This window comes from Ylistrum balloti, unplaced genomic scaffold (assembly GCF_031769215.1).
Source record: "Ylistrum balloti isolate Yb309-2 unplaced genomic scaffold, AGI_CSIRO_Ybal_v1 Utg369820, whole genome shotgun sequence".
Lineage (NCBI taxonomy): Eukaryota > Metazoa > Mollusca > Bivalvia > Pectinida > Pectinidae > Ylistrum > Ylistrum balloti.
Window position 1 is genome coordinate 85,805 of NW_026781988.1, and position 26,759 is coordinate 112,563.

Genomic DNA, 26,759 nt, shown 5'->3' on the forward strand with positions numbered 1-26,759 from the left:
TGTACCACAACACAGCTGTAAATACTTTTAAGTATTGGCTATATGAATATTTTATAGAAGTCTTGTATTTTCCACAGTTTTGTTACTATGACAATCGCTGTCTGTAAACACCTGTTATGTCTGCTCAACTGCTGTCACTTCAGAAAGTTACACGATACAGACTCTCTGTGGAACCATTGTGTCTGCTGTAGGAAGGTGTATGAATCTTAATCTGTACATGGATGTGTGTTTGGGGAGTTCATAGTCTGTAAATTCATCAGTACATGTTCGTTTCAGTAAATATTGATATCAGGAGAATTCTGATACTCTGATATGTTTATACATGACAGTAGTTCTGTTCTGTAAACAGGACAAAAGTGGCACAAAATGTACCATAAATGACATTTAACACAGTACCATAGGAAGACACATCCTAATTAAGTCTGTAGAACCAATGACATACCACTTTCATTTGATGGCTAACAATTTGAACAGTTGAGGATGAATAAGTTCATCGAGATTTAATCTGCATATTTCACATTTATACAAAATCAATGTAGGAAATGTAAATTTAACACTAAACTTATAATTATAATTATTTCATTCTTAATGGTCAGTCAACACATAAAAGGTCATTAGGGACATCAGCTGGTGAAACACACAGCGATCCAAAAAGGAAATAACATACAACAAACTAAAAGGTTTGACAAATGCTGAAAATCTTAAATGGTTATATTATCACTAAAGATTAAAAAGGTTAGTCATAGTCTATAATATAGACCTAACACTGAACTGTCTAGCATTTATGGTGTTATAATTGATGTAGGAAATGTAAATTTAAACACTGAGCCATCTGGCATTTATGGTGTTATAATTGATGTAGGAAATGTAATTTTAAACACTGAGCTATCTGGCATTTATGGGAATATGTAGGAAATGTAAATTTAAACACTGAGCCATCTGGCATTTATGGTGTTATTATTGATGTAGGAAATGTAAATTTAAACACTGAAATGTCTGGCATTTATGGTGTTATAATTGATGATGTTTGCCTGTCAAGCTGCCATATTTACACATACCATACATACCCGGAGAACTAAACAGTTGGATGCTCTAAGTAAAGGCCTCGGTTTGGACATTCAATTAGATTTAGTAAGGTAAATGTGCTGGGATGACGGAATAATTTGAACACTGTTAGAATGCCCAAATCAATGGTCTGTTGAATGTTCGCAGAATATCTTAATTAAATTTGAATAAAATGTCTTAATTGAGACGTTAATGGAATATATGAATTCACAAGTCAAAAGAAAGTCTTAATTGAGGTTTTAGTGGATCATTGGAATGTCTGAATTTTGGTATCAGTAGACAGCTTAATGGAAAAAAGACAAATTATAAGGAAATGTCACAGTTGGAAAAAAAAGTCAATTAATGGAACTTCTTATTTAGGTCATTAAGGCTGATATGTTTTATAAGGACAGCATGCAAGCTTTAGTTGGAAATTAAAAAAAAAATGGTTTTTACAAAATTTTGATGGGGAAAGTGTTTCCGTTTTGTTGATTGAATGGTATGAAATATTTGTGTCCAGAATTACACAGAGGTATGTAGCCCTGGTCAAAATCAATAACGTTAGCACCAGGCTATAGTACTGACAATCAATCCCGATAGATATTGCAAATACAGTCATTCAACTTCCTAAATCAAAGCAGTCACGTTCTGATGGTCAGGTTTCCACAGATTCTTGTCCAAAACAAATGCTTCTGATAACGGAACAAAATATAATGAAATGTGTTCTGGACGTTGATGAAAAAGTATTCAACAATATCAAATAGCTTTGATAATTGTTTCCTACACGACTAATTAGCCAGGGAAATGTTTTTCTGGGCTGTAGCCAACTAATTGCTTTCCTAGGTCAAGTTGACTTGATACATTTAATGTGTGTAGTTTGTAGCGTTAGTATTCAGGTGATGGTCCTGAATTATTTCTGTGTTAGATATATTCTGTAGATAATGTAGAAGTGTTTGCCAGGGGACATGTCAGGTTTTCATAGGGGATTTAGGTCTCTGACAATAAAACTCAAGGATTTAGGTCTCCTACAATAAAACACAAGGATCTAGGTCTCCTACAATAAAACACAAGGATCTAGGTCTCTGACAAGAAAACACAAGGATCTAGGTCTCTGACAATAAAACACAAGGATCTAGGTCTCCTACAATAAAACACAAGGATCTAGGTCTCCTACAATAAAACACAAGGATCTAGGTCTCTGACAATAAAACACAAGGATCTAGGTCTCTGACAATAAAACACAAGGATCTAGGTCTCCTACAATAAAACACAAGGATCTAGGTCTCCTACAATAAAACACAAGGATCTAGGTCTCCTACAATAAAACACAAGGATCTAGGTCTCCTACAATAAAACACAAGGATTTAGGTCTCCTACAATAAAACACAAGGATCTAGGTCTCCTACAATAAAACACAAGGATCTAGGTCTCTGACAATAAAACACAAGGATCTAGGTCTCTGACAATAAAACACAAGGATCTAGGTCTCCTACAATAAAACACAAGGATCTAGGTCTCCTACAATAAAACACAAGGATCTAGGTCTCCTACAATAAAACACAAGGATCTAGGTCTCTGACAATAAAACACAAGGATCTAGGTCTCCTACAATAAAACACAAGGATCTAGGTCTCTGACAATAAAACACAAGGATCTAGGTCTCCTACAATAAAACACAAGGATCTAGGTCTCCTACAATAAAACACAAGGATCTAGGTCTCCTACAATAAAACACAAGGATCTAGGTCTCCTACAATAAAACACAAGGATCTAGGTCTCCTACAATAAAACACAAGGATCTAGGTCTCTGACAATAAAACACAAGGATCTAGGTCTCTGACAATAAAACACAAAGATCTAGGTCTCTGACAAGAAAACACAAGGATCTAGGTCTCTGACAATAAAACACAAGGATCTAGGTCTCCTACAATAAAACACAAGGATCTAGGTCTCCTACAATAAAACTCCAGTATTTAGGTCTCTGACAATAAAACACAAGGATCTAGGTCTCCTACAATAAAACACAAGGATCTAGGTCTCTGACAATAAAACACATGGATCTAGGTCTCCTACAATAAAACACAAGGATCTAGGTCTCCTACAATAAAACACAAGGATCTAGGTCTCCTACAATAAAACACAAGGATCTAGGTCTCCTACAATAAAACACAAGGATCTAGGTCTCCTACAATAAAACACGAACAGGTCTCTGACAATAAAAAGGATCTAGGTCTCCTACAATAAAACACAAGGATAGGTCTCCTACAATAAAACACGAGGAAGGACAATCTAGGTCTCCTACAATAAAACTCAAGGATCTAGGTCTCCTACAATAAAACACAAGGATCTAGGTCTCCTACAATAAAACACAAGGATCTAGGTCTCTGACAATAAAACACAAGGATCTAGGTCTCCTACAATAAAACACAAGGATCTAGGTCTCCTACAATAAAACACAAGGATCTAGGTCTCCTACAATAAAACACAAGGATCTAGGTCTCCTACAATAAAACACAAGGATCTAGGTCTCTGACAATAAAACACAAGGATCTAGGTCTCTGACAATATAACACAAGGATTTAGGTCTCCTACAATAAAACACAAGGATCTAGGTCTCTGACAATATAACACAAGGATCTAGGTCTCTGACAATAAAACACAATGATCTAGGTCTCCTATAATAAAACTCAACAATCTAGGTCTCCTACAATAAAACTCAAGGATCTAGGTCTCCTACAATAAAACACAAGGATCTAGGTCTCCTACAATAAAACTCAACAATCTAGGTCTCCTACAATAAAACTCAACAATCTAGGTCTCATGTGACCATTGCGATTGACTTTTGTCTGTCGCATTGCATCATCCATGGTAAACTGTTCATATTTTTGGCTTCTTCTCAATAACCTGAAGGCCCAGACCTCTGATATTTGGACTGTAGCATGCTGGGATGAGGTGCTACCAAATTATTCAAACTTATGACCTTGACTAACTTTCAAGGTCACAGATGTAAAATGTGTTAAATCTACAAGTGAATTCTTCTCAATAACCAAAAGACCCAGAGGTCTGAAGTTTGTTCAATTAAATGACTTTGACACACTTTCAAGTTCACAGGGGTCAAAATTTTGAATATGTGCATTCATTTTCTGAATTGGATTTGTTCATATATCTAAAATATCATTTAAAAATCCACACTTACTGCAAACAAAACCCTGCAGGCTTTTATCTGTAAGCTAGATATTGGATAAGGTAGTTTTGTTAAGTTTGTGCTGGTCATTTGTTTAAAACCAAAATACAGCTCAGGCCTTTGGGCCTGCTTTCCTTTTGCATATGATACAGGTCTTGCTATTTTACAGTTTTTCCATATGGCTTTGTAGTTTCAATATTTATAGGACATAAAAACAGGCTGAAATTTTATACTTTCTTTCTACTTAATAAAACATTTGGACTATTTGGACTTCCCAAGTTGAACGTAACATCAAAAATGTGTTTTATTTCTCAGATTAGAATCATTAATATTTTTATTAAGCTTTAGTTTTCAGGGCCAAGTTTTCGGCTTCCTTCAGTTTAGCCTCAAAACTGATTACAGTGCAATTTTGGAAGCAAGAACTTTCAACAAAACCAGTTACATAACTAGACTACCTCTGGAAATGATGTAGTCTGGAGCAAACAAATTGGAATCGTACAATAAGCATGTGTGTTGTTTTATCAAAGTTTCCGAGTTGTCCTTATTTGAGTAGCTGCACTTATTAGGTTTTATACATTTTATTAGAAATCTTTTCTTCTATTTCAAAATGTGATTTTTTCTTTGGCAGAAAAATGGCAAGGGAGGAACGGACTTCTGTGTTCGCAACATTGAAAGTGCAGCATTCGGGCGGAGGGAGATCGAGATTGCAGAGCAAGGTATTTCTTCAAAGCTTTAATTGTTGTCACAGGGTATTTGACCTTAACTTAAAAATCTGAGGATTTGATTTTCAAAGTTTTAGACTTTTGATAGAAAATCTTAAACATAAAACAGATCCTTAACAGTCTGAGATTGTAAATCACTTGTGAGATTCATGCTGAAATTTCTATGACATACCTCTAGCTGAGTTAGTCACAAGTGACTAGATGGTTCACCACTGTGACATACCTCTAGCTGAGTCAGTAACAAGTGCCTAGATGGTTCACCACTGTGACATATCTCTAGCTGAGTCAGTAACAAGTGACTAGATGGTTCACCACTGTGACATACCTCTAGCTGAGTCAGTAACAAGTGACTAGATGGTTCACCACTGTGACATATCTCTAGCTGAGTCAGTAACAAGTGACTAGATGGTTCACCACTGTGACATACCTCTAGCTGAGTCAGTAACAAGTGACTAGATGGTTCACCACTGTGACATACCTCTAGCTGAGTCAGTAACAAGTGACTAGATGGTTCACCACTGTGACATACCTCTAGCTGAGTCAGTAACAAGTGACTAGATGGTTCACCACTGTGACATACCTCTAGCTGAGTCAGTAACAAGTGATTTCAGATGGTTCTCTATGCAGTGCTTATGTTTAGAGGCGAGCAATCGCACTCTTGCACCTTCCCGCGCCTCGTTCTTCCGTGAGGGGTGTGGAAATATGCCCACCTATACTCCTTTAGATTACATGCCTAACTGGCATTATCTGAAATTAATTTTATTCTTTAAATCTGTATTCAACACATATAGAGGCTAACTGTATTCCCATGTGGGGCTGAAACATGTACATGTATGTTTAACTGGCCCTTACCAACATCGTGTTGTACATGTGTATGTGTAGCTCGCATGTATCACAAAATGAAACCATCTAGTGTTTTCTAAAGATCGATTTGATTGGCCGACAGCACAATTGGCGACCAATCAAATGCAACGTTAGTAAATTCATTGGTTCACAGCCAGGCGAGGCACCAGCGAAGTTTATCGCATGCTTCAACAGTTCATGCAGTAAACACATGTGAAGCAGGAAATGCTTACCCTTCTGGAGCACCTGATTCCACCTCTGGTTTTTATAGAGGTTCGTGTTGTTTCCTGTCACTATATTGTCTTGTCCCGTGATTTTTGAGTTTACCTTATCCCTCTGTTTATAAGTTCTGTATATATATGTTTTCTATTTAAACATGTATCTGCTATCAATCACAAAAAAAACATATATGACACTATAAAATCCAATTATTTTTCAACTATTTTAATTCATAATTTTCTTACTCAGAATGCACCAAAATGCATTTTATGAATGTAACAGAGGTCATTTTTCATCTCAATGCCTCCACTAGGAATCGAACCCGGGACCCCTGGCTTACTAGTCCCTCTAGTCCCACCTAGAGGGACTCGGGCCCTGCGGTCCCTCGTCTTGCAAATCACTCACCTTGGACAGTTCAGGAGTGCTTTTTAGGTCATCTGGACCCGAAGGGTCCGATGACCTATAGTCATCATGCTTCGTCCGTCGTCGTCCGCCGTGCGCCGTGCGCCGTCCGCCGTCCGCCGTGCGCCGTGCGCCGTCCGTAAACTTTTCATTCAAACGACTTCTTCTCAAATACTAGAAGGTCTAGGGCGCTAATACTTGGCACAGAGGATACTGGCATGGAGCTCTACCAAGTTTGTTCAAATGAATGACCTTGACCCACTTTAAAGGTCACAGGGGTCAAATATGTTAAAATCTTTAAACAACTTCTTCTCATTAACCAAAAGGCTCAGAGTGTAGATATTGGGCCTGTGACATGCTGGGATGAAGTACTACCAAGTTTGTTCAAATGAATGACCTTGACCCACTTTAAAGGTCACAGGGGTCAAATATGTTAAAATCTTTAAACAACTTCTTCTCAATAACCAAAAGGCTCAGATTGCTGATATTGTGCCTGTGGCATGCTGGGATGAAGGGCTATCAAGTTTGTTTAAATGAATGACCTTGAACAACTTTCAAGGTCACAGGGGTCAAATATGTCAAAATCTTTAAATAACTTCTTCTCAAATACTAGAAGGCCTAGGGGGCTAATACTTGGCCCATAGCATTCTGGCATGGAGCCCTACAAAGTTTGTTCAAATGAATGACCTTGGCCCACTTTCAAGGTCACAGGGGTCAAATATGTTAAAATATACAAAGGACTTCATCTCAATAAGCAAAAGTCTATGAGTGCCGATATTGGGTCTGTAGCATGCTGGGAGGAAAGGCTACCAAGTTTATTTAAATGAATGACCTTGAACAACTTTCAAGGTCGCAGGGGTCAAATATGTTAAAATCTTTAAATAACTTCTTCTCAAATACTAGAAGGCCTAGGGGGCTAATACTTGGCCCATAGCATGCTGGCATGGAGCCCTACAAAGTTTGTTCAAATGAATGACCTTGGCCCACTTTCAAGGTCACAGGGGTCAAATATGTTAAAATATACAAAGGACTTCATCTCAATAAGCAAAAGTCTATGAGTGCCGATATTGGGTCTGTAGCATGCTGGGAGGAAAGGCTACCAAGTTTATTCAAATGAATGACCTCAACCCACTTTCAAGGTCACAGGGGTCAAATATGTTAAAATATACAAACGACTTCTTCTCAACAAGCAAAAGTCCATGAGTGCTGATATTGGGCCTGTAAGATGCTTGGAGGAGAGGCTACCAAGTTTGTTCAAATGAATGACCTCAACCCACTTTCTAGGTTTGGCTTGCTTTTTGTCAGATGACCGTTAAGGCCCATGGGCCTCTTGTTTCCACACACCTGCATTTTTAAAATCCTAACCACTGCTATGGTGACCTCTATCCCAGTTATTAGAAAGTGACTAGATTTATAGATGATCTTGAAACATTAGAGACAGATTTAAACCAGGATTTTAAGTGATTTGTAAGCTTTAACCTTGATAGCTTTAAAATTATTTGTTTGTCCACCCTATATCATACTCCTTAAGTGTGTGTGTTTGTTAGAGTAGAACTTGAAATCTGACGGCTCTTAGACTTAAATGTGATAAAATCAAATTAGGTTGTTGGAACAAATGTTTCTTTTCTTTATTTATTTTCAAAAATAATTTTGTTTTATTTTTGAAATACTAGATCTTTCGTATTTTACTTTGATATGTAGAATTTCAGTAAGATTTGATGAAACTATACAAAGTCAGCTTAATACAAGTTTACTGTTAGACAGAGTGAAAACATAGAGAAATGATCCTACCAAAAAAAAAAAAAAAAAATCTTTAAGATTAGGGGCCATTAAGAAGTATAGGGTTTAAGGATTTGGTAGGGCCCAGGCAATTTTTATTATCAATATTTTGAAATCCTTGGAAAGAATCTTTTAGACAATATATGGATCAGCTCATTTCTATTCCCACATTCAAAATAAGGGCACTTCCTATAAATAGAATTCTAGCATCTTGATGTTATTGTGAATTTGTCAAAATTATAAAGGAAGCAACATGTCTGCCTCAAATCTGAATATTTGGAATTCTTCTTGGTATTTTTTGCTGAACAGATTCCTAAAATATTTCATAAATTTGATTGAAAATTCAATAATTTATGAAATCTCTTACAAAGCATAGAATGTGAATTGAACCATTACAATTCATTACTTTATTGTCCTTTTTGATGATCAATTTTTCTTTTTCATACAGAAATGCCTGGGCTGATCGCTTTGCGACGAAGAGCTGAGTCTGACAAGCCTCTAGTTGGAGCTAAGATCATTGGCTGTACACACATCACTGCACAGACTGCGGTAAGTGGTGCGGAAAGTAGCCACATTAAATCTATCCTCCTTAATTCAGTGATGTATTAGATTATGACTTGATCAATCAGTGGGTGTATAGTGTAATAGAATTACTTTTGAGGTCAGGAGGTGAAGGGTGATCAGTTGGGACAGAATCGTTAATAATAGTGAGAGGTTGTGTTACCAAGAATGATATATGTTTATCAGTTGCTGAAAGTTTTCCCTGTCGTATATCTATGGTTGACTGTTGAAATGACCTTTTGTCTGTAATGTGTCATTGTCTGTCTGTTCTTTGCCCACAGTTGTAACAGTTTATGTTTCGGATTGTTCGGAATGAAAATGGCTGACGGGCAGACATCTTGGAATTTGATAATGAAAGATTATCTTTGTTGTTCCTCTGAAAGTACAAAATAAAATCTTGGTTAGTTCCCCTTGTTTCCTTTCGTGCCCAATCAGGATTAGCAACAAGAAAATGGCCAATTTGTGGCCATCTTTGATTCTGACAGTTCAAGATTGGCAATTGTAAATATCGAAATATGGTACCACTTGATGATTGACTTTCAACTATTGGCAAGACGAGAAAAGTTCATACTTACACAGAACTCATGTTGATTGTACCATTATCAACACAACAAATGATTAAGAGGGAAGAATATTCAGGACGAGAAAAGTTCACACTTATCTTGTTCTAAATATGATAGAAATGTTTCGGGAAAAGGCGAGTATCATACAAAGATTAAATTTAAATCAAACTTAAACATCAAAAATCTCTTGTTATAGATACATAATTTGAATGTTTAGGGAAAAAGGCTGGTATGATATGAAGATCCCTCTAGAATCTTTTGTTATAAATACATGATTTGAATGTTAAGAGAAAGCCAATACAATGTATAACATTTCTAAGAGTCTTTGTAAAGAACACAATGCACAGAATGTTATTAAACATTCAGAAATGTTAGTTTTGATGTCAAGGTTATTGTGACCATGACTACAAGATACATCATTGTTATGGTGGCTGGAGCTATTAATGTATTTTTTTCTGGTCCCATATTGCTTCAATTAGGTCATCCGAAAGTTATATAGTAGTGTTGTGATTTAGTTTTATCAAGAAACCGAAGCTAGTTGGCACTAAAATACCAATACAACGAGTTCATTGTCAAGTTTAATTCTCTACCATTACATTACATAATATTGGTAGCCATCATTAAATTCCCAACACCTAGCTTTCAACTTTCCCTGTTACAGAGTCAGCTTCAATCCCTATTGAGATTACATAGAACTGATGAATTCAATATGTTGATGGAACTCTCCTATATAGAGATAGTTTTACCACACGTTAGCTTTTATTCTGGTTTGAATCTTTGGCAAAAATAAAATGTGAGTTGAAGCTTGTTTTCTGTCCCCACATGTACATGTAAAAATTGAATTGTCTTCCTATATGTAGTGATGTCTTATCACTTGTTGCCAAACAAGAGAATTATAGTAAAGGCCAATGAGGATTGTATCACTAAAGGCAACAGTGGTGACCAACAGGAAGTTATCTTATATCTGATGAGAGCTTAATTTTTAAAGTAATCGCCTGTAATTAGATATTCCCACAGATGATTCCGATGAATGGCTTAATTCAGCTTGTTGAAGGAGACAGCCATTGAACTCTAATACAGTCTCACGGCAATCATTTTCAGTCTATCATCGATTATATCATGCCAACAGAAATTCTCTGAATCCTGCCTTTTGTTTTTATTCCTTGAATGATTCTGTCTGGTATAAGACATGCTATTCGTAATTAGGCTGGCACAACTGACATTGCCTTAGAGGCAGATTATCTTGTTTATGTTCAGAAATTATATTTGTTTTTTATTGATATTGAAGATGCTTTTAACGAGGTTTTAAGTAAGATTTCATATTTTATTAGGATCAGCAATCATTTATATTTTGATCAAATTACTTTGAAACACATCAATATTTGTTCAAAGCTTTCGCTGTCCTCCGAATTTATGAATCAGAAAAGAACAACTCCTTCATTTTCATGTGATTCAGAGGTGCAATGTTTAAATGGTCTCCAAATGCTGAAAGACCTTATATGTTGTACTTAATTCAGTTTTAAATCATTGAACATAATGACCTATAACTGCCACAACTGACAAGCACCTGCCACATTTTTGCTGACTGGACACAAGCTCAGTTAACTTTTTCAGCCAAGGATTCCTCAGCATGATATAGCCTTCATCAGATAGATTGGCTTTGATTTCAAGAATTGTGTGCCACATCCAAGATAAAGCAGTATTGACTAAGTGTCAGTCTTCAGCAGAGAAAATGGCATGGTTGGCTTTTGTCTCAAGCTGTTATATTTGTTCTGAACTTAATTTGTTGATAAAGTGAGACACGTTTCCCTTACTTTTAGTGTCATCATAAATAGCATGCAGACACGTTTCTGTAATTAACAAATTTGTCATTGATTTTGTTTAGATAAAATATCATGAAAGAATGTAATAATTTGAGGCAAAACTTTGCCCTTAAGAATTTTTTACAGATGTTATCTAGTAGTAGAAGTCAACCTTCATTCAACAGACATGCTATAAAAAAAAAAGAAAAAAACTCAAATTTGATTCTATCATCATGGTGAGGGATAGAAATTGTCTCACTTTTCTTGAGTGTCATTTTTAACACTAGCCCTTAAATATTCAAGTTTTCAAATTTCATCTGAAGGTCATTATTACAAATATTACCCTGGGTCATTAATAGAGATCTGCCTTTATCTGAAGGTCAATATTACAAATATTACCCTGGGTCATTAATAGAGATCTGCCTTTATCTGAAGGTCATTATTACAAATAAAGGTCAAATTTTGGCTTGAATTAAGATATTTGCTTTTATCTGAAGGTAAATTTTTTTACAAATAAAGTTCACTCTCTTAGCTCCTCCCCTAGATGGGTCATGAATAAAGACAGAATATCCTATTTTGAAATCAGTGATACAAGTAATGGTAAACCTTATGATAGTGCAGCAAAATGATAGTCACTGTTTGAAGGTGTATGATTAAGATAAGAGCTCTGGTATTTCATGGGTGTACTTTTGGCCAATGTCGGAGCTTCTGGCAATAAAGCTGTATACATGCACCATCTGAGAACTATTGATATTCAAGACTGTGTACATGCATCACAACTGGACCATGTGCTGTCTGGTACAAGATTAATTGTTAGGAGAGGGATGTGCTGCCAGATTTATCTAAAGTGTTCTTTCCTGCCGTTCCATCAAGAATTGGATACCTCACAAATATCACTAGATATAGATAGTTGGTTGGGTTGAATGTGGTGTACAGAGCAGAAAATCACTGTGTAATCGTTACGTAGCAGGAGAAGTGTTATTAATATACCACAAAGACACACAAGCACTATATCTTCCTATATATATGTTCCACTAATGTAGGGTTTCTCGGTTTAGTATATATGATATAAGTTACAATTTTTATGCTGTCTTATATTGACTAAGTCTGTCTTGTTTGAGTATATACGATATAAGTTATAATTTTCACAGAGTTTTATATCAATAAGGTTTGTTTGACCAATTCTGGTGTGTGATAACTTTAAAACAATGTATAATATTATTATCTGTGAGTGAGTGAGTTAACATTGTTTGGTATCCATGAAGGCTTTTTCTCAAAAGTTTGTGTTTCATAACTTTTTCATATCCTCCGAGAGTCATTCCTCTCACTTAATCTTAGGAGATTTTAAAATGAGCATCATCCTACTGTTCTGTGTTTAAAACCCTTATTGTATGTTGAATCAAATTTCTAAGAAGTAAAGTCTAGACAAAAATGTCCCCAGAGGGTGGTGAGGTATGAAATATTAGCAAGTGCTAAAACCAGATTCTTTCTTAGAAAATTCCGGACTGTTATCAGGATCTATCCCGGGATCAGATTACTGGTTTTAATTCATTAATGCGAAGTCTCTGCATTATCAGGTTTAATACTTTAAAAAGATACATTTGATGTTCATTTAGTCCATTTCATGAGATGTATTAAATATATACAGCAATGCCTGGTCTACTTTAACATGAGCTATTTTAGCAGAATTACCGACTTTTGTTATTTCATCATCTTTTAATAAGCCCACCCCCTGACTTTGATTCTGAAGTAATGTGCTGATCCTTTGGACATGTCACAAGAGAAATACATAATTTTGTTTATATATGATACTGTTGTGAACTTTTTAGTCTTATTTGTATAACTTTTTTTTACCTGAACAGGTACTCATTGAGACGCTCTCAGCGTTGGGCGCTACAATCCGCTGGGCGGCCTGCAACATCTACTCCACACAGGTCAGTGCTTTCCCGAATTTTGTATTTTCATAGGTACTTTGGGAAAACCTTAAAAGGACTTCAGTAACAGACTTTGGAAAACCTTAAAGACAACTTTGATATTAGATATCAGAAGCTTAGGAGGTAACTTTTGGTATTTGTCATCAGAAAAACTTAAAGTTAATTTCAGTATTAGACATCAGAAATCTTCAAAAATAACTTTGAAATTAGATATTGGAAAAGTTAAAAGATAAGTGGTAGCAGATATCTGCAGTTTAATTGTGTAGTGTGAATAACATTTTGAAAACCCATTCTGTGTTTTGGATTTTTCTGAATATTGGACTCCAGGCAGTCTTTAATTAGCAAAGTTTGAATAAATGGCATGGAGCAGATCAAATCCCATTTGACAGAGAACTATCCTGCTGCCTGTGTCATAACACAGATTTTGTGATAGACACAAAATTACGACAAAGTGGACAAAGCAGTGCCCCTTTGCGTGATTAGCATGCTGTGCCTTTCGATTGCATTGATGCTGAAATGTTCATATCTTAGATATTAAATAAATGCTTGATAATGATATCTTACTTAGTAACCACAAACCATTCATGCATACCTTTAATGCTTGACTGAACATTTACAGTTTTCTTGATAAAGCTAAAATATTTCATTTCAGAAAGGCTTGCTTAAATGACAAATGTTTTGTTTTGGTTTGTCAGTCACAGGAAATGGAAATTTATATTAAGTATTTATTTTAAAGATATTATAAAATGTGTATTTCTATATTGAAATGATTAAAAATTGAGAACTCTGGTCAAGGATTTCTTGCAGACAATAGTTTTTCTCTTAAGTGATGTACATAGATTTATATAAGATTTTTTTGGAGTTTGCTTCATAACAAAAAGAATTGATAACTTTTCATGGTAATATGTATCGCGTCATATTGAAGATGCAGGCTTTAATTCATATTATAAACATAAATGGCACCGACTCAAGATGACATTTCAGTACCAACTCAAAAACTCCAGCTCAGCATCAATAAATCTGTATCTTAAAAAACTGAGCTCAACACCTCAAGCTGAGGCTGTTCACTGCATTTTCTTGATGGAAGCAAACTTTAACATTTAAGTTATTGAATGTTACTTTTGGCTGCTGTCAAATGGTTATGAGGTGTGTGCTAAAGTTAAAGTGTTGCTGAATCAGCAGGGCTAGTGAAGTAATGATTGGGACACCAGTGAGAATTGCTACTGTCCTTTCATACCAAGGAGATACATTCACCAGACGACTATTGTAAACAGTAATTAACTGAAGATGGATGAAATCAGTTACGCAATTTTCCAACAGGATTGGAAGTTGATGTGATTATACAAGCTAATGTTATACTGACAAGTGTCATTTTCCTATTAAATGAAAAATGGCTAACTTAATGTATATTCATGGCTTTCCAAACGATCCTAGTGAAATATATTTGGTCAGTAATACCTATCTTGTGGTAGACAGGAGGAATTTACATCACATATCTTACAAAAGAATAAGTAGCATCTGTATCCAAAACTAATCTAGAAAATGTAATTTTTTTAAAAAATTTTGTGATTTGACTTGTAATAAGTAAATCCGAAAGAACTGAGACAATTTAGCTTCATATACATTAAGACTGTGAAGGCCTAATGCTACAGAATCAATTACATTGATGAAAGTGTATGTGGTAACTTACTAAGCTGTTTTTATAATGAAAGCAATTTATGTAATGGAAATCACCCATAATGATGATGAAAATGTACAAATTTAAATAGGAATATAGAACCATTGGCAATTTACAATTTTCTCTTCTGTTTCACATTATAAGAACCTACAGAGTTACAATTGAAGACATAAGAAATTGACACATTATCAGATAAATCTCTTATCAGACCAAGTTTTCTGGCAGTCACCTCATAAAATGATGGGTTTTAACTGTCAAGATGATAGAGACAAATAGAGGCTTAAGATACATTAGATGAATGAAAGCATGAATCCTTTTAACACTGCTGGTAGATGGCTTCGCAGTTTGTCTGTTGGTAAATCCAACTTATTGTTATAGGTGATCAGTTATACCTAAATACAGATACATAAAAATAACTCTTTCCAGCTTAAAACTCTTTCATCAATTAGATTTTTTTGCCCTTGAACATATTGTCAATCTTCTGTGTGATGTTTCTGTCAAATGATAAGATGATTTTGAAGGTTTAACTGAATTGAGCCTTTTTGAGAATACGATACCTTTGTTCCACAGTTTCAAAGTCAATCGCATTGCAACTATTTTTATAAAATCATCTGATTATTCATCGATATCACTGTTCTTCATTTGCTCAAACTTAAGTTTAGGTCATGCATCTGTAAGAATGACTAGATGAGTTTGTGTGTCAGAGGTCAAAGGTCAAGGTCATTATAAGTCTTATATTAGGACATCATCACCAAATTTTGCTCTAGAGATTTCTTTTTTTTTTAGATTTTTTTAATAAGATTTTATGCAGAGATCATTGTAAGAAGATTTCTTAAGGGAGTTTGTTTCACTGGGCTCCGAGCTCTAAGTCAAGGCTGCAGTAGAGTTTGTTTCACTGGGCTCCGAGCTCTAAGTCAAGGCTGCAGTAGCTATAGTTAATGAAAATCATCCAACAATATGGGAGAGTCTCTTGCTCTTCTGTTCTGAGGAGATTTCAGTCAAACTTCCAGTTACTTAATATAAGTCAAAGGATGATATCAGTGACCATGGAACAGAGGCATTCTTGATATTCTGAGATATTTTCAACATTAATTTATCAAAATGATCAATTCAGTTACTGTAAAATCTTTGATTTTTGTGGGGAATTTATTTTCATGGATTTAGTGAGTACATTTAATCCACAAATTTATATGTTCACAAACTGTTGAACTTCATATGAGTAACTTTATTTAACTAGATCTATTCACAAAATAGTAAGCTTTTGAAAAACCATGAGGATTGAGCCCCACAAAAATATATCATTTTACAGTAATGCTACTTAATTTAAGTATAAGTCTACTTTTCAGATATAAAAATAATTCTGAATTACTTGATTTACGTATCACACAGGATTTTAATAAGTCTGCATTAAGAGATTGTATGGAAAGGCAATTCAATCGGTCTGGGAATGGAACAAGAGGGATGAGGGATTTTATAAAAAGACAAACTGATTCAAGACTTGAACAAGGGTATAGTGTAGGCATATACATATTGGACCTTGTCATATTCTTAGGGAAGGCGTGGAATGGGGGATGGGGGTGGGGGATTTCCTTTCAGGACAATGGTATGGCATCAGAGAAACAATTCTTCAACAATTCACTAACATTTCATCAGCAATTTCAACCTTTGGCATAAAAATATTACACGTCTATTAGCACAGAATGGTAAGAGAAAAATGATCTTTCACCCCCTAGAGTGTGAAATGAGATTATCTCAACCCTTGGGGAAAGATTTTTAAGTTGGCAATCGGTGAGCATGTCTTTTGTTTGCCAATATGGTAATTTTCCCCTAGGGTTTAGATCACCCTATCTTGTCTCAAAGAAGGAGAAAGATTCTATTGATCTTAAAAGATGTACTCAACGAACTCTCTCTTAAGTCTGATGAAATTGCCAGATAGCTTCAAAACTGAATTCACTTTATAAAACCTTTATAAATTCCTTATGCACCCAATGCAATTATGGCTTAAATAATGAATTTTATGTTGTATACTTTCTCCTTCAGTCCCTGTTAACTCTTGTTTGTTCAAATACTAGTTTAGATCTAGTTCACAATAAGATTGGTTGCCATACCTCCTAGAATTTCACGTTATTTCAATTTCTATGAACCGTCTTTTATTGATTCGAAAGTAATCGTCATTTCCATAACAATTGTTTTGTAGTAAAATGTTTCTACTCCAAGCTTAATGATATTGCCTGTGTCTGCACTGTCAGGAACGATTCATGACCTATGGTATGCGAGAAAGGCTAAATAAGCTGAACCAATCGATAGTGGTAATGAGGTGATTGGCTGAGGTAGAAACACCCACATCACAGTTAACGACCTTTAACAGAATGTTGTAAATATATTATGATTTAACATGACTAGAACTGGCAGTGTATTAAAGCTTGTTTTCAGTAGGTGACATAAAATCATGAAAAATAACCTGGGAGAAAGAATATAGAAAAATCTTGTGTCCGTTAATCCTGTGAAAAAATGCATTGCTTTCATCTTTTGGTGGGATTTTAGAAATCTTTGAAGCACCAGATAAGATAAGGTTTACCAATTTTTCGTGCAAAATTCTTCAATCAAGGAATATTAGATTTTTATATTGCTTTAGCTATTGCACATGATTGTTTGTCAATGTATTCGCCTTTACATTTAATAAAAGCTTTTAGATTGTGTGGTGGTTTGATAATCCTGAAATATAAAGAAGCGTTGGTTGGATAATCGGACAATTGAATTAATGGTGCACAGATCAGTTGGATAGAACGAATCTGAAATGCTGGTTTATGTTACATTTAACGGAAAGGCACTATTGAACAAAAATCTATGTCACTTTTTGTAATGAGCATGTTGATTAAAAGCCTGTAGGCTAACTGGCAGCTGGTACGATTATAGACAGCTATACAAGATGCTTCCCTGATGATTGGGTATGTATTGGATGCTTGTCAGTAATTGGCCTGGCTCGTGCATGACCCGTCAGTATATATTGTCACAGGTTAGCTGTGGCACGAACGGCATATTGATCAGGATAGCAATTCGCTGATCACAGCTAAACAACACAGCGATTCTCACACCTAGACCTGTAAAAGGTTATGCACGTGGAAAGTTCAGACACTGCGAACTACCGATCTGTACAAAATATGATGAGTGTTATGGATGGCAGTGTAGAAACACTGTGTGAATGTGATAGTTAAGTTGTACAAGGTAATTCCATCATGTGATGTTGTCATCAGTAAAGTTGTCATCTAGTTGTAATTTGTTTTAGTGTTCGGTTAAAACACCAATAAAGTTACGTTAATACTCTTTCATAAATTTAATAGAAAAATAAAATGAGCACTTTACACTGAGATTAATTTTTATATGGTGGGTGTTCTACAGCATTGAAACTGGATACAATGCCAGTGAAAGTGAGCAATGTACGGATCACTGGTGCCTACCAAAGTTGTCAGAATTTTAAAGCTGTCAAGGCGGTCCCAGGTGACAAACTGGAAAATCTAATGTAAAATGAGAAACATAATCCAGAATGTTTGGAATAGGGAATGCACTTTCAGAATCAAGTTTATTTTAGGATAATGGTTTACAGAAATTCAATGTGTCCTTATTCTCTATATTTGATTGTGATTAGACAGGAAGTGTGTGGTCCTGATGTTTATAAGACAGGAAGTGTGTGGTCCTGATGTTTATAAGACAGGAAGTGTGTGGTCCTGATGTTTATAAGACAGGAAGTGTGTGGTCCTGATGGTAATTAGACAGGAAGTGTGTGGTCCTGATGGTAATTAGACAGGAAGTATGTGATCCTGATGTTTACACAGGAAGTATGTTGGTCTTGATGTTTATACAGGAAGTATGTGATCCTGATGTTTATACATGAAGTATGTGATCCTGATGTTTATACAGGAAGTGTGTGATCCTGATGTTTATACAGGAAGTGTGTGATCCTGATGTTTATACAGGAAGTGTGTGATCCTGATGTTTATACAGGAAGTGTGTGATCCTGATGTTTATACAGGAAGTGTGTGATCCTGATGTTTATACAGGAAGTGTGTGATCCTGATGTTTATAAGACAGGAAATGTGTGGTCCTGATGGTAATGAGACAGGAAGTGTGTGTTCCTGATGGTAATTGGACAGGAAGTTTGGTCCTGATGTTTAAAAGACAGGGAATGTGTGGTCCTAATGGTAATGAGACAGAAAGTGTGTGGTCCTGATGGTAATTAGACAGGGAATGTGTGGTCCTGATGGTAACTAGACAGGAAATGTGTGGTCCTGATGGTAATTAGACAGGAAGTGTGTGGTCCTGATGGTAACTAGACAGGAAGTTTGTTGTCCTGATGTTTATAAGACAGGAAATGTGTGGTCCTGATGGTTATTAGACAAGAAGTGTGTGGCCCTGATGTTTATTAGACAGGAAGTGTGCTGTACTGATAATGAAATGGATGAAAACTAAGTTAAGACCTTCAGTCATGTTATTGATTACATGAAAATGAACAAGATAATGATTGATGATGACAATGGTTATCAGATTATAGAGAGATAAGTGTTAGTCACATGAACCATATTACCCAGACCCTCATCAGATTTCCCACTATTTGGTAGCTGGACAGCAGCAGATCAATTCATTCAAATTAAGGAGATAGGATTTAGATGCCATGGATTTCATATTTTCACATTGAGTACAAATGTCATCAGACGTTTTGCAATATCTCATATGAAAAGTTTGAGTGTCATGTTTTTAGTGATACATAAAATGAACAAATCCCTTTAAACAGTCGTTGAAGAATTTCACCCAGGGGAGATAATAAAAATGTCTCTTTCTGCTGTCTTAATTTGTTTTACTCAGAAGTTACTACTGAAATGTCAGCATTTGACAAAACACAGAATCAATTTCCTTTCCAACGTTCGGAAAATTAAATTTCAAATGTTACCAGTGGTACATCTAATTGAAACGTCATCAGCTGGAATATCCTGCAAGACATGACAATACACTCAAACTTATACGTAGGTGATTGACTTGTAGTTTTTACTCAAACAATAGGACAATGGAATAGCATTCCTTTGTAACTTTACTGAAAATAAAGTATGCAGACAGGCTTATAACATGACATTGGCTTATAAATGAACAAAAATGGCTATCAAATAAAGTACAATATTGTGTTGGAAAACATTTTCTAGAAAATAATAAAGAAATTCTCATTGCTTGCCGAATTTTATTTCGCATGCATTAACCATTAATATAACTACAGTTATATTCATATCCCCTTGAGTAACATCGTATTTCACATTTGCTTTGCCAAATGAATATTACACTTTACGAAATGGATAAAGTTAATGAAGCTATACTTATAGGACTGTTATCATTCATACATGTACTTGAAGATTTTTACCAATTCTTTTTATATTGTACAGAAAAAAAAAGAAAATGAGTAGAAATTTCTTAAACACATAGATTCCAGAAGGGCAACTTTCCACACAACAAGGGACAGACATAGTCACCGGTTTCCAGACCGAATCAATATGTGAATCATAGAAAACAGAATCTTCTGAATACTGTCATTTTCGTTTCTCATTTCTCTATTTTTGACGATTTTCAGTCCTAAAGAGAATATTAATGATAAATAAAAGGACAAAAAATAATTGTTCAGTATTTTTTTGCAAATGTTAGAAATAAGATGAATTTGTTAGTATGGATAGAAAGTGTGATAGAAGTTTCATCCCTACCATGTATTACATTGAGATAGAGGATTGTGACATCAGAAAACATTGACATTAAAAGATGTCCAGGCATCAACAGTGACTTGTAAGGAAAAAGGCCCATGAGAGTTCATCACAATGTAGACTTGATTTCTGAGTCTGATTATCAATGAAAGCTGTAACGAAAATAGATTTAGGACAAGAGACCATTTAGATACTTCACAACTGATTGATCTGTGTTGTAGCGAGAGCTAAACAGATTATCTCCAAAGTGTTCACATCTGTAGGCAGCAAAGTATGATAGTGATGCTGTCAGCAATTTGCGTAGAAATAGTGAAATGTGACATTATGTCTCTGTAAAGTGCTCACACATCACTTCATGTCATGCTTTTAAAAGAGGCTGTTTTGATATTGTAAGAGAGTGTTGGCATATTGATAATTTAAGAGCGAAAGAAAGAGGTGAGCAACAAGGAAGCTAATGAAGTTTTTTTGTAATTGTCAGATTGTCCTCATCCAAAGGCTTGATTATCATTGATGTAACTTTTTTTTTTAAAGTTTTAAAATGGAAATCACAAACTATACAAGGTATTTTCAATATGGAGATGGTAGTCTTAATTGGAACTTGTCTGAAATAAATCAGTTCAATTTATATGTATCTAGTCTGGCATCAACAGGAACTACAGTACTACAGTATTATTTTCTTTTGTGTGCTTTGTATTGTATCAAGGAAACTACTGTGTGTTATTTTTATATGTGTCTGATCTGGTATCAAAGGGACCTATCTGTAGCTGTTCTCTTTTATGTGCCTTGTTCAGTATCAAGGGTACTTCTGTATATTGTTATTTTGTTGTGTGTGTCTTGTTTGGTATCAAGGGTACTTCTGTATATTGTTATTTTGTTGTGTGTGTCTTGTTCAGTATCAAGGGTACTTCTGTATATTGTTATTTTGTAGTATGTGTCTTGTTCTGTATCAAGAGAACTTCTGTATATTGTTATTTTGTTGTATATGTCTTATTTGGTATCAAGGGTACTTCTGTATATTGTTATTTTGTTGTATGTGTCTTATTTGGTATCAAGGGTACTTCTGTATATTGTTATTTTGTTGTATGTGTCTTATTTGGTATCAAGGGTACTTCTGTATATTGTTATTTTGTAGTATGTGTCTTGTTCTGTATCAAGAGAACTTCTGTATATTGTTATTTTGTTGTATGTGTCTTATTTGGTATCAAGGGTACTTCTGTATATTGTTATTTTGTTGTATGTGTCTTATTTGGTATCAAGGGTACTTCTGTATATTGTTATTTTGTTGTATGTGTCTTATTTGGTATCAAGGGTACTTCTGTATATTGTTATTTTGTTGTATGTGTCTTATTTGGTATCAAGGGTACTTCTGTATATTGTTATTTTGTTGTATGTGTCTTATTTGGTATCAAGGGTACTTCTGTATATTGTTATTTTGTTGTATGTGTCTTATTTGGTATCAAGGGTACTTCTGTATATTGTTATTTTGTTGTATGTGTCTTATTTGGTATCAAGGGTACTTCTGTATATTGTTATTTTGTTGTATGTGTCTTATTTGGTATCAAGGGTACTTCTGTATATTGTTATTTTGTTGTATGTGTCTTATTTGGTATCAAGGGTACTTCTGTATATTGTTATTTTGTTGTATGTGTCTTATTTGGTATCAAGGGTACTTCTGTATATTGTTATTTTGTTGTATGTGTCTTATTTGGTATCAAGGGTACTTCTGTATATTGTTATTTTGTAGTATGTGTCTTGTTCTGTATCAAGAGAACTTCTGTATATTGTTATTTTGTTGTATGTGTCTTATTTGGTATCAAGGGTACTTCTGTATATTGTTATTTTGTTGTATGTGTCTTATTTGGTATCAAGGGTACTTCTGTATATTGTTATTTTGTTGTATGTGTCTTATTTGGTATCAAGGGTACTTCTGTATATTGTTATTTTGTTGTGTGTGTCTTGTTCGGTATCAAGGGTACTTCTGTATATTGTTATTTTGTTGTATGTGTCTTATTTGGTATGATGAGAACCATTGTGTTTTGTTAACTATTGTATCTGTATGGAGAGTTTTGGAAACTTGCTTACTGCGACTACAGGACATTATTGGAGGATTGTAAACCACCAAAATCAGAACAGTTTCACTAAATGGTTTTTTGCTGGATATTAGTTACCACCAATACAATATTCCTGTGTTGAATAATTTCCTAGGAAGGGATGGAGTGGAAGCTTGCTAATGAATTGATAAATAGTAGTCATCTTCCTGTGCTGGTAGCTGTTACAGAGTGATCGATGGTGATCACTAACATTTCCCGACAGGAATCATATATGACAACTTGAAGAAAATGCAGGCATGCCAAATTTAATTAGTTACAAGGTTTGTCCGCTAGTAAATCAATAATGCTGTTTCTAACATTAAGACCACCTGTCTTGTGGTACCAATTTTAGGAATTACACAAAAAATTGAAACCAATTATTCTGAATCCACAGACACCAGATGGAGCTGTTTGTAAAATGTCACTGATTACATTATCTAAAAATAGTGTATGGTTGACACCTTGATGTCCTGTGAAAAGTCATCAAATGTCTCCAGCCTCTGTTATATGTGTTCTTCAAGAAGACATCAACTTTCTTGACATTCTGTCATGGTCCTGTTTTGGACTTGTCCTGTCTGTGACATTCTGTTGTGGTTTTGTCCTGTCTGTGACATTCTGTTGTGGACTTGTCCTGTCTGTGACATTCTGTTGTGGACTTGTCCTGTCTGTGACATTCTGTTGTGGACTTGTCCTGTCTGTGACATTCTGTTGTGGACTTGTCCTGTCTGTGACATTCTGTTGTGGACTTGTCCTGTCTGTGACATTCTGTCATGGTTTTGTCCTGTCTGTGACATTCTGTTGTGGACATGTCCTGTCTGTGACATTCTGTTGTGGACTTGTCCTGTTTGTGACATTCTGTTGTGGACTTGTCCTGTCTGTGACATTCTGTCATGGTTTTGTCCTGTCTGTGACATTCTGTTGTGGACTTGTCCTGTTTGTGACATTCTGTTGTGAACTTGTCCTGTCTGTGACATTCTGTTGTGGTTTTGTCCTGTCTGTGACAATCTGTTGTGGACTTGTCCTGTCTGTGACATTCTGTTGTGGACTTGTCCTGTCTGTGACATTCTGTCATGGTTTTGTCCTGTCTGTGACATTCTGTTGTGAACTTGTCCTGTCTGTGACATTCTGTTGTGGACTTGTCCTGTCTGTGACATTCTGTTGTGGACTTGTCCTGTCTGTGACATTCTGTCATGGTTTTGTCCTGTCTGTGACATTCTGTTGTGGACTTGTCCTGTCTGTGACATTCTGTCATGGTTTTGTCCTGTCTGTGACATTCTGTTGTGGACTTGTCCTGTCTGTGACATTCTGTTGTGGACTTGTCCTGTCTGTGACATTCTGTTGTGGACTTGTCCTGTCTGTGACATTCTGTTGTGGACTTGTCCTGTCTGTGACATTCTGTTGTGGACTTGTCCTGTCTGTGACATTCTGTTGTGGACTTGTCCTGTCTGTGACATTCTGTTGTGGTTTTGTCCTGTCTGTGACATTCTGTCATGATTTTGTCCTGTCTGTGACATTCTGTCATGATTTTGTCCTGTCTGTGACATTCTGTCATGATTTTGTCCTGTCTGTGACATTCTGTTGTGGACTTGTCCTGTCTGTGACATTCTGTTGTGGACTTGCCTGAATGTTACTTGGCTTGTGACTTCTTCTGACCAACAAAAAGACACAGAAGCAGGATTTTGATTTTAGCTAATATGATGAAGCCGACAAAGTTTACGAAAAACAATTTTTAAAAAAGACCTTAACCCATATTCTACCAAAATGCACAGAAGCATGAAATTTGGCTAATAGGCTCCTAGGTTGAAGTCAGATTTAAAAAGAAATGACCTTCATCCTTATTCAAGATCACATGAGTTGAATTTGTGAAAACCTTTATACAACTTCTCCTGACTAACTAAAAGGCCCAGAAGCTGGTAGCAAGATCATTGGAGTGAAGCCTGATTGAAAAAAAAGAAATGACCTTGAACCATATTCAAGGTCACAAAGGTCAAATAGTCAAAACCTGTACTAGACTTCTTCTAGTAAACCAAAAGTCCATGAAGCTGAATATTTGATGGAAAGGTGTTTCTTGGTCAATTCAACTTTAAAAAGTTTGAGAAAAAAAACGATGACATTTACCTATAATCCAGATCATAACTGTCACTTTTTAGAGTTGAGTATTTGACACTGTCTGTTGTGGATATTGGTTAAAATTGACTGTATTTGCCACTTTAAATGTGACTGGTGTACATATTAAAGTACTTATGATGAAGAAAAATTCTGTTTTGATGCACATTGAATATCAGTAAGCAATGCAGGCCAGTTGGGCCTCTTGTTTTATCCATCTATTCTAAGACGATGGATGATATACTTGTGTTATTGACTGGTTGCCTTGATTCCTTTGAATGGTGATATTGGTCATCCCTTATAAGGACAGAATAAATAGGTTGATATAAATAGCAGTTAGGCTTAACACTATAGTTCTCACAAAACGACAATTCCTGGCCAATCTCTTTACTGGAACAGAAAAAAGAAGGTGTAAAGCCAAGCCGAAAATTTATCAGTTTATTTTATGTGACAATATATTTGGGTTATTATACGTCCTCTATAAGTCAGCTCCAGTTCTGGAGACAGAATCTAGTGACAAGATCCCAAAACTCCTCAGAATTCTTGGCAGACACTGGGTTCAGTTCAAGGCAAATTTGATTTCTTTTCTTCTGTTAAGAATAGATCTTGGTATGTTGGTGTGACCTTTTCCTATGTTGAGAATAGAAGAATCAATTTGGTGAGCAGTTCTATCTACGGTCGGATGTATTTCTCCGATTCACATTTAACCTTCTCTTGTTTACTGGTTCTTTATTTCTGTTGAGGTGAATTGTCCATCCCTGAGAGTGCTTTCTATTCTACATTGCTTGCCTATGATGATTTACACTTACCAATTAGTCATGGTGGATATAAAACAAAATGATGCTGGTTGGGAGGTTGGTACTGATTTGGTGGTCAGGGAGAGCCAGTCCAGTTCCATCAATGGTGTTGATTAGGTAGAATTGATTGCCAGAACAGGAACCTGTCATTTATGAATCAGCATTGTAACTCTTGAGATCTCGCTGTTCTGTGTCCGTTAAACCTAGTATAACAGGAACAGCATCTCCTGAACTGGATATGATTAATGCTGTTTGATCATCCTTCCTATATTTCTATCAGGTATATTCTATATAGACCAGCTGAAAATCAATAATATTTTATAACATTCACTTCTACGTTTTAATGTATTGGCTCTGGTATTAAGCCTTTTATTGTTCCGTTTGAAGTTGTTTGTTTGTTGATTAAAGTTGTTTGAACAGCCTCAGAAAGTAAAAATACGACAGATTTTTCATTTATCACTTAATCAAGAGGTAATGAGAGTAATCACTTTATCTGTTCAATAGTACATGCATCTGTGCATGTGTGCACACATGCCAGAGTATATGTGTACACACATGCCAAAGTATATGTGTGCACACCTGTCAGAGTATATGTGTGCACACATGCCAAAGTATATGTGTGCACACATGCCAAAGTATATGTGTGCACACATGCCAGAGTATATGTGTACACACATGCCAAAGTATATGTGTGCACACCTGTCAGAGTATATGTGTGCACACATGCCAGAGTATATGTGTGCACACATGCCAAAGTATATGTGTCCATGATAAGATTTAGTTCATATTCTCACCACTTTTGAATTAAATGCTAGTGTACACAACCTGATGAACCTTTTGACAATTTACTTATATATTCACACCATAGTGTCACACTATCAGGTCCATACTAGATATGATTTGGTGGTCATCTGTCAGGTTTGTAGGTCAAAGGTCACTGCTGTGACATCCTGTTACCTCCTTGTATGTTGTAGATTGAGGTCACTGTTGTGTGACATCATGTTACCTCCTTGTGTGATGTAGATTGAGGTCACTGCTGTGTGACATGCTGTTACATCCTTGTATGTTGTAGATTGAGGTCACTGCTGTGTGACATGCTGTTACTTCCTTGTATGTTGTAGATTGAGGTCACTGCTGTGTGACATGCTGTTACCTCCTTGTATGTTGTAGATTGAGGTCACTGCTGTGTGACATGCTGTTACCTCCTTGTATGTTGTAGATTGAGGTCACTGCTGTGTGACATGCTGTTACTTCCTTGTATGTTGTAGATTGAGGTCACTGCTGTGTGACATGCTGTTAC

General features: G+C 35.6%; 1 protein-coding gene across 2 annotated transcripts in view; it reads left to right on the forward strand.

Moving 5' to 3' along the window:
* LOC132545023 (S-adenosylhomocysteine hydrolase-like protein 1) overlaps positions 1–26,759 on the forward strand; it is a 79,374-nt gene that overhangs the window by 34,783 nt on the left and 17,832 nt on the right. For both annotated transcript variants that reach the window (XM_060208689.1, XM_060208688.1), the window contains exons 3-5: positions 4,857–4,944; positions 8,642–8,742; positions 12,982–13,053. In XM_060208689.1, the coding sequence (XP_060064672.1) occupies positions 4,857–4,944; positions 8,642–8,742; positions 12,982–13,053 (261 nt within the window). The remainder of the gene's footprint in view (positions 1–4,856; positions 4,945–8,641; positions 8,743–12,981; positions 13,054–26,759) is intronic.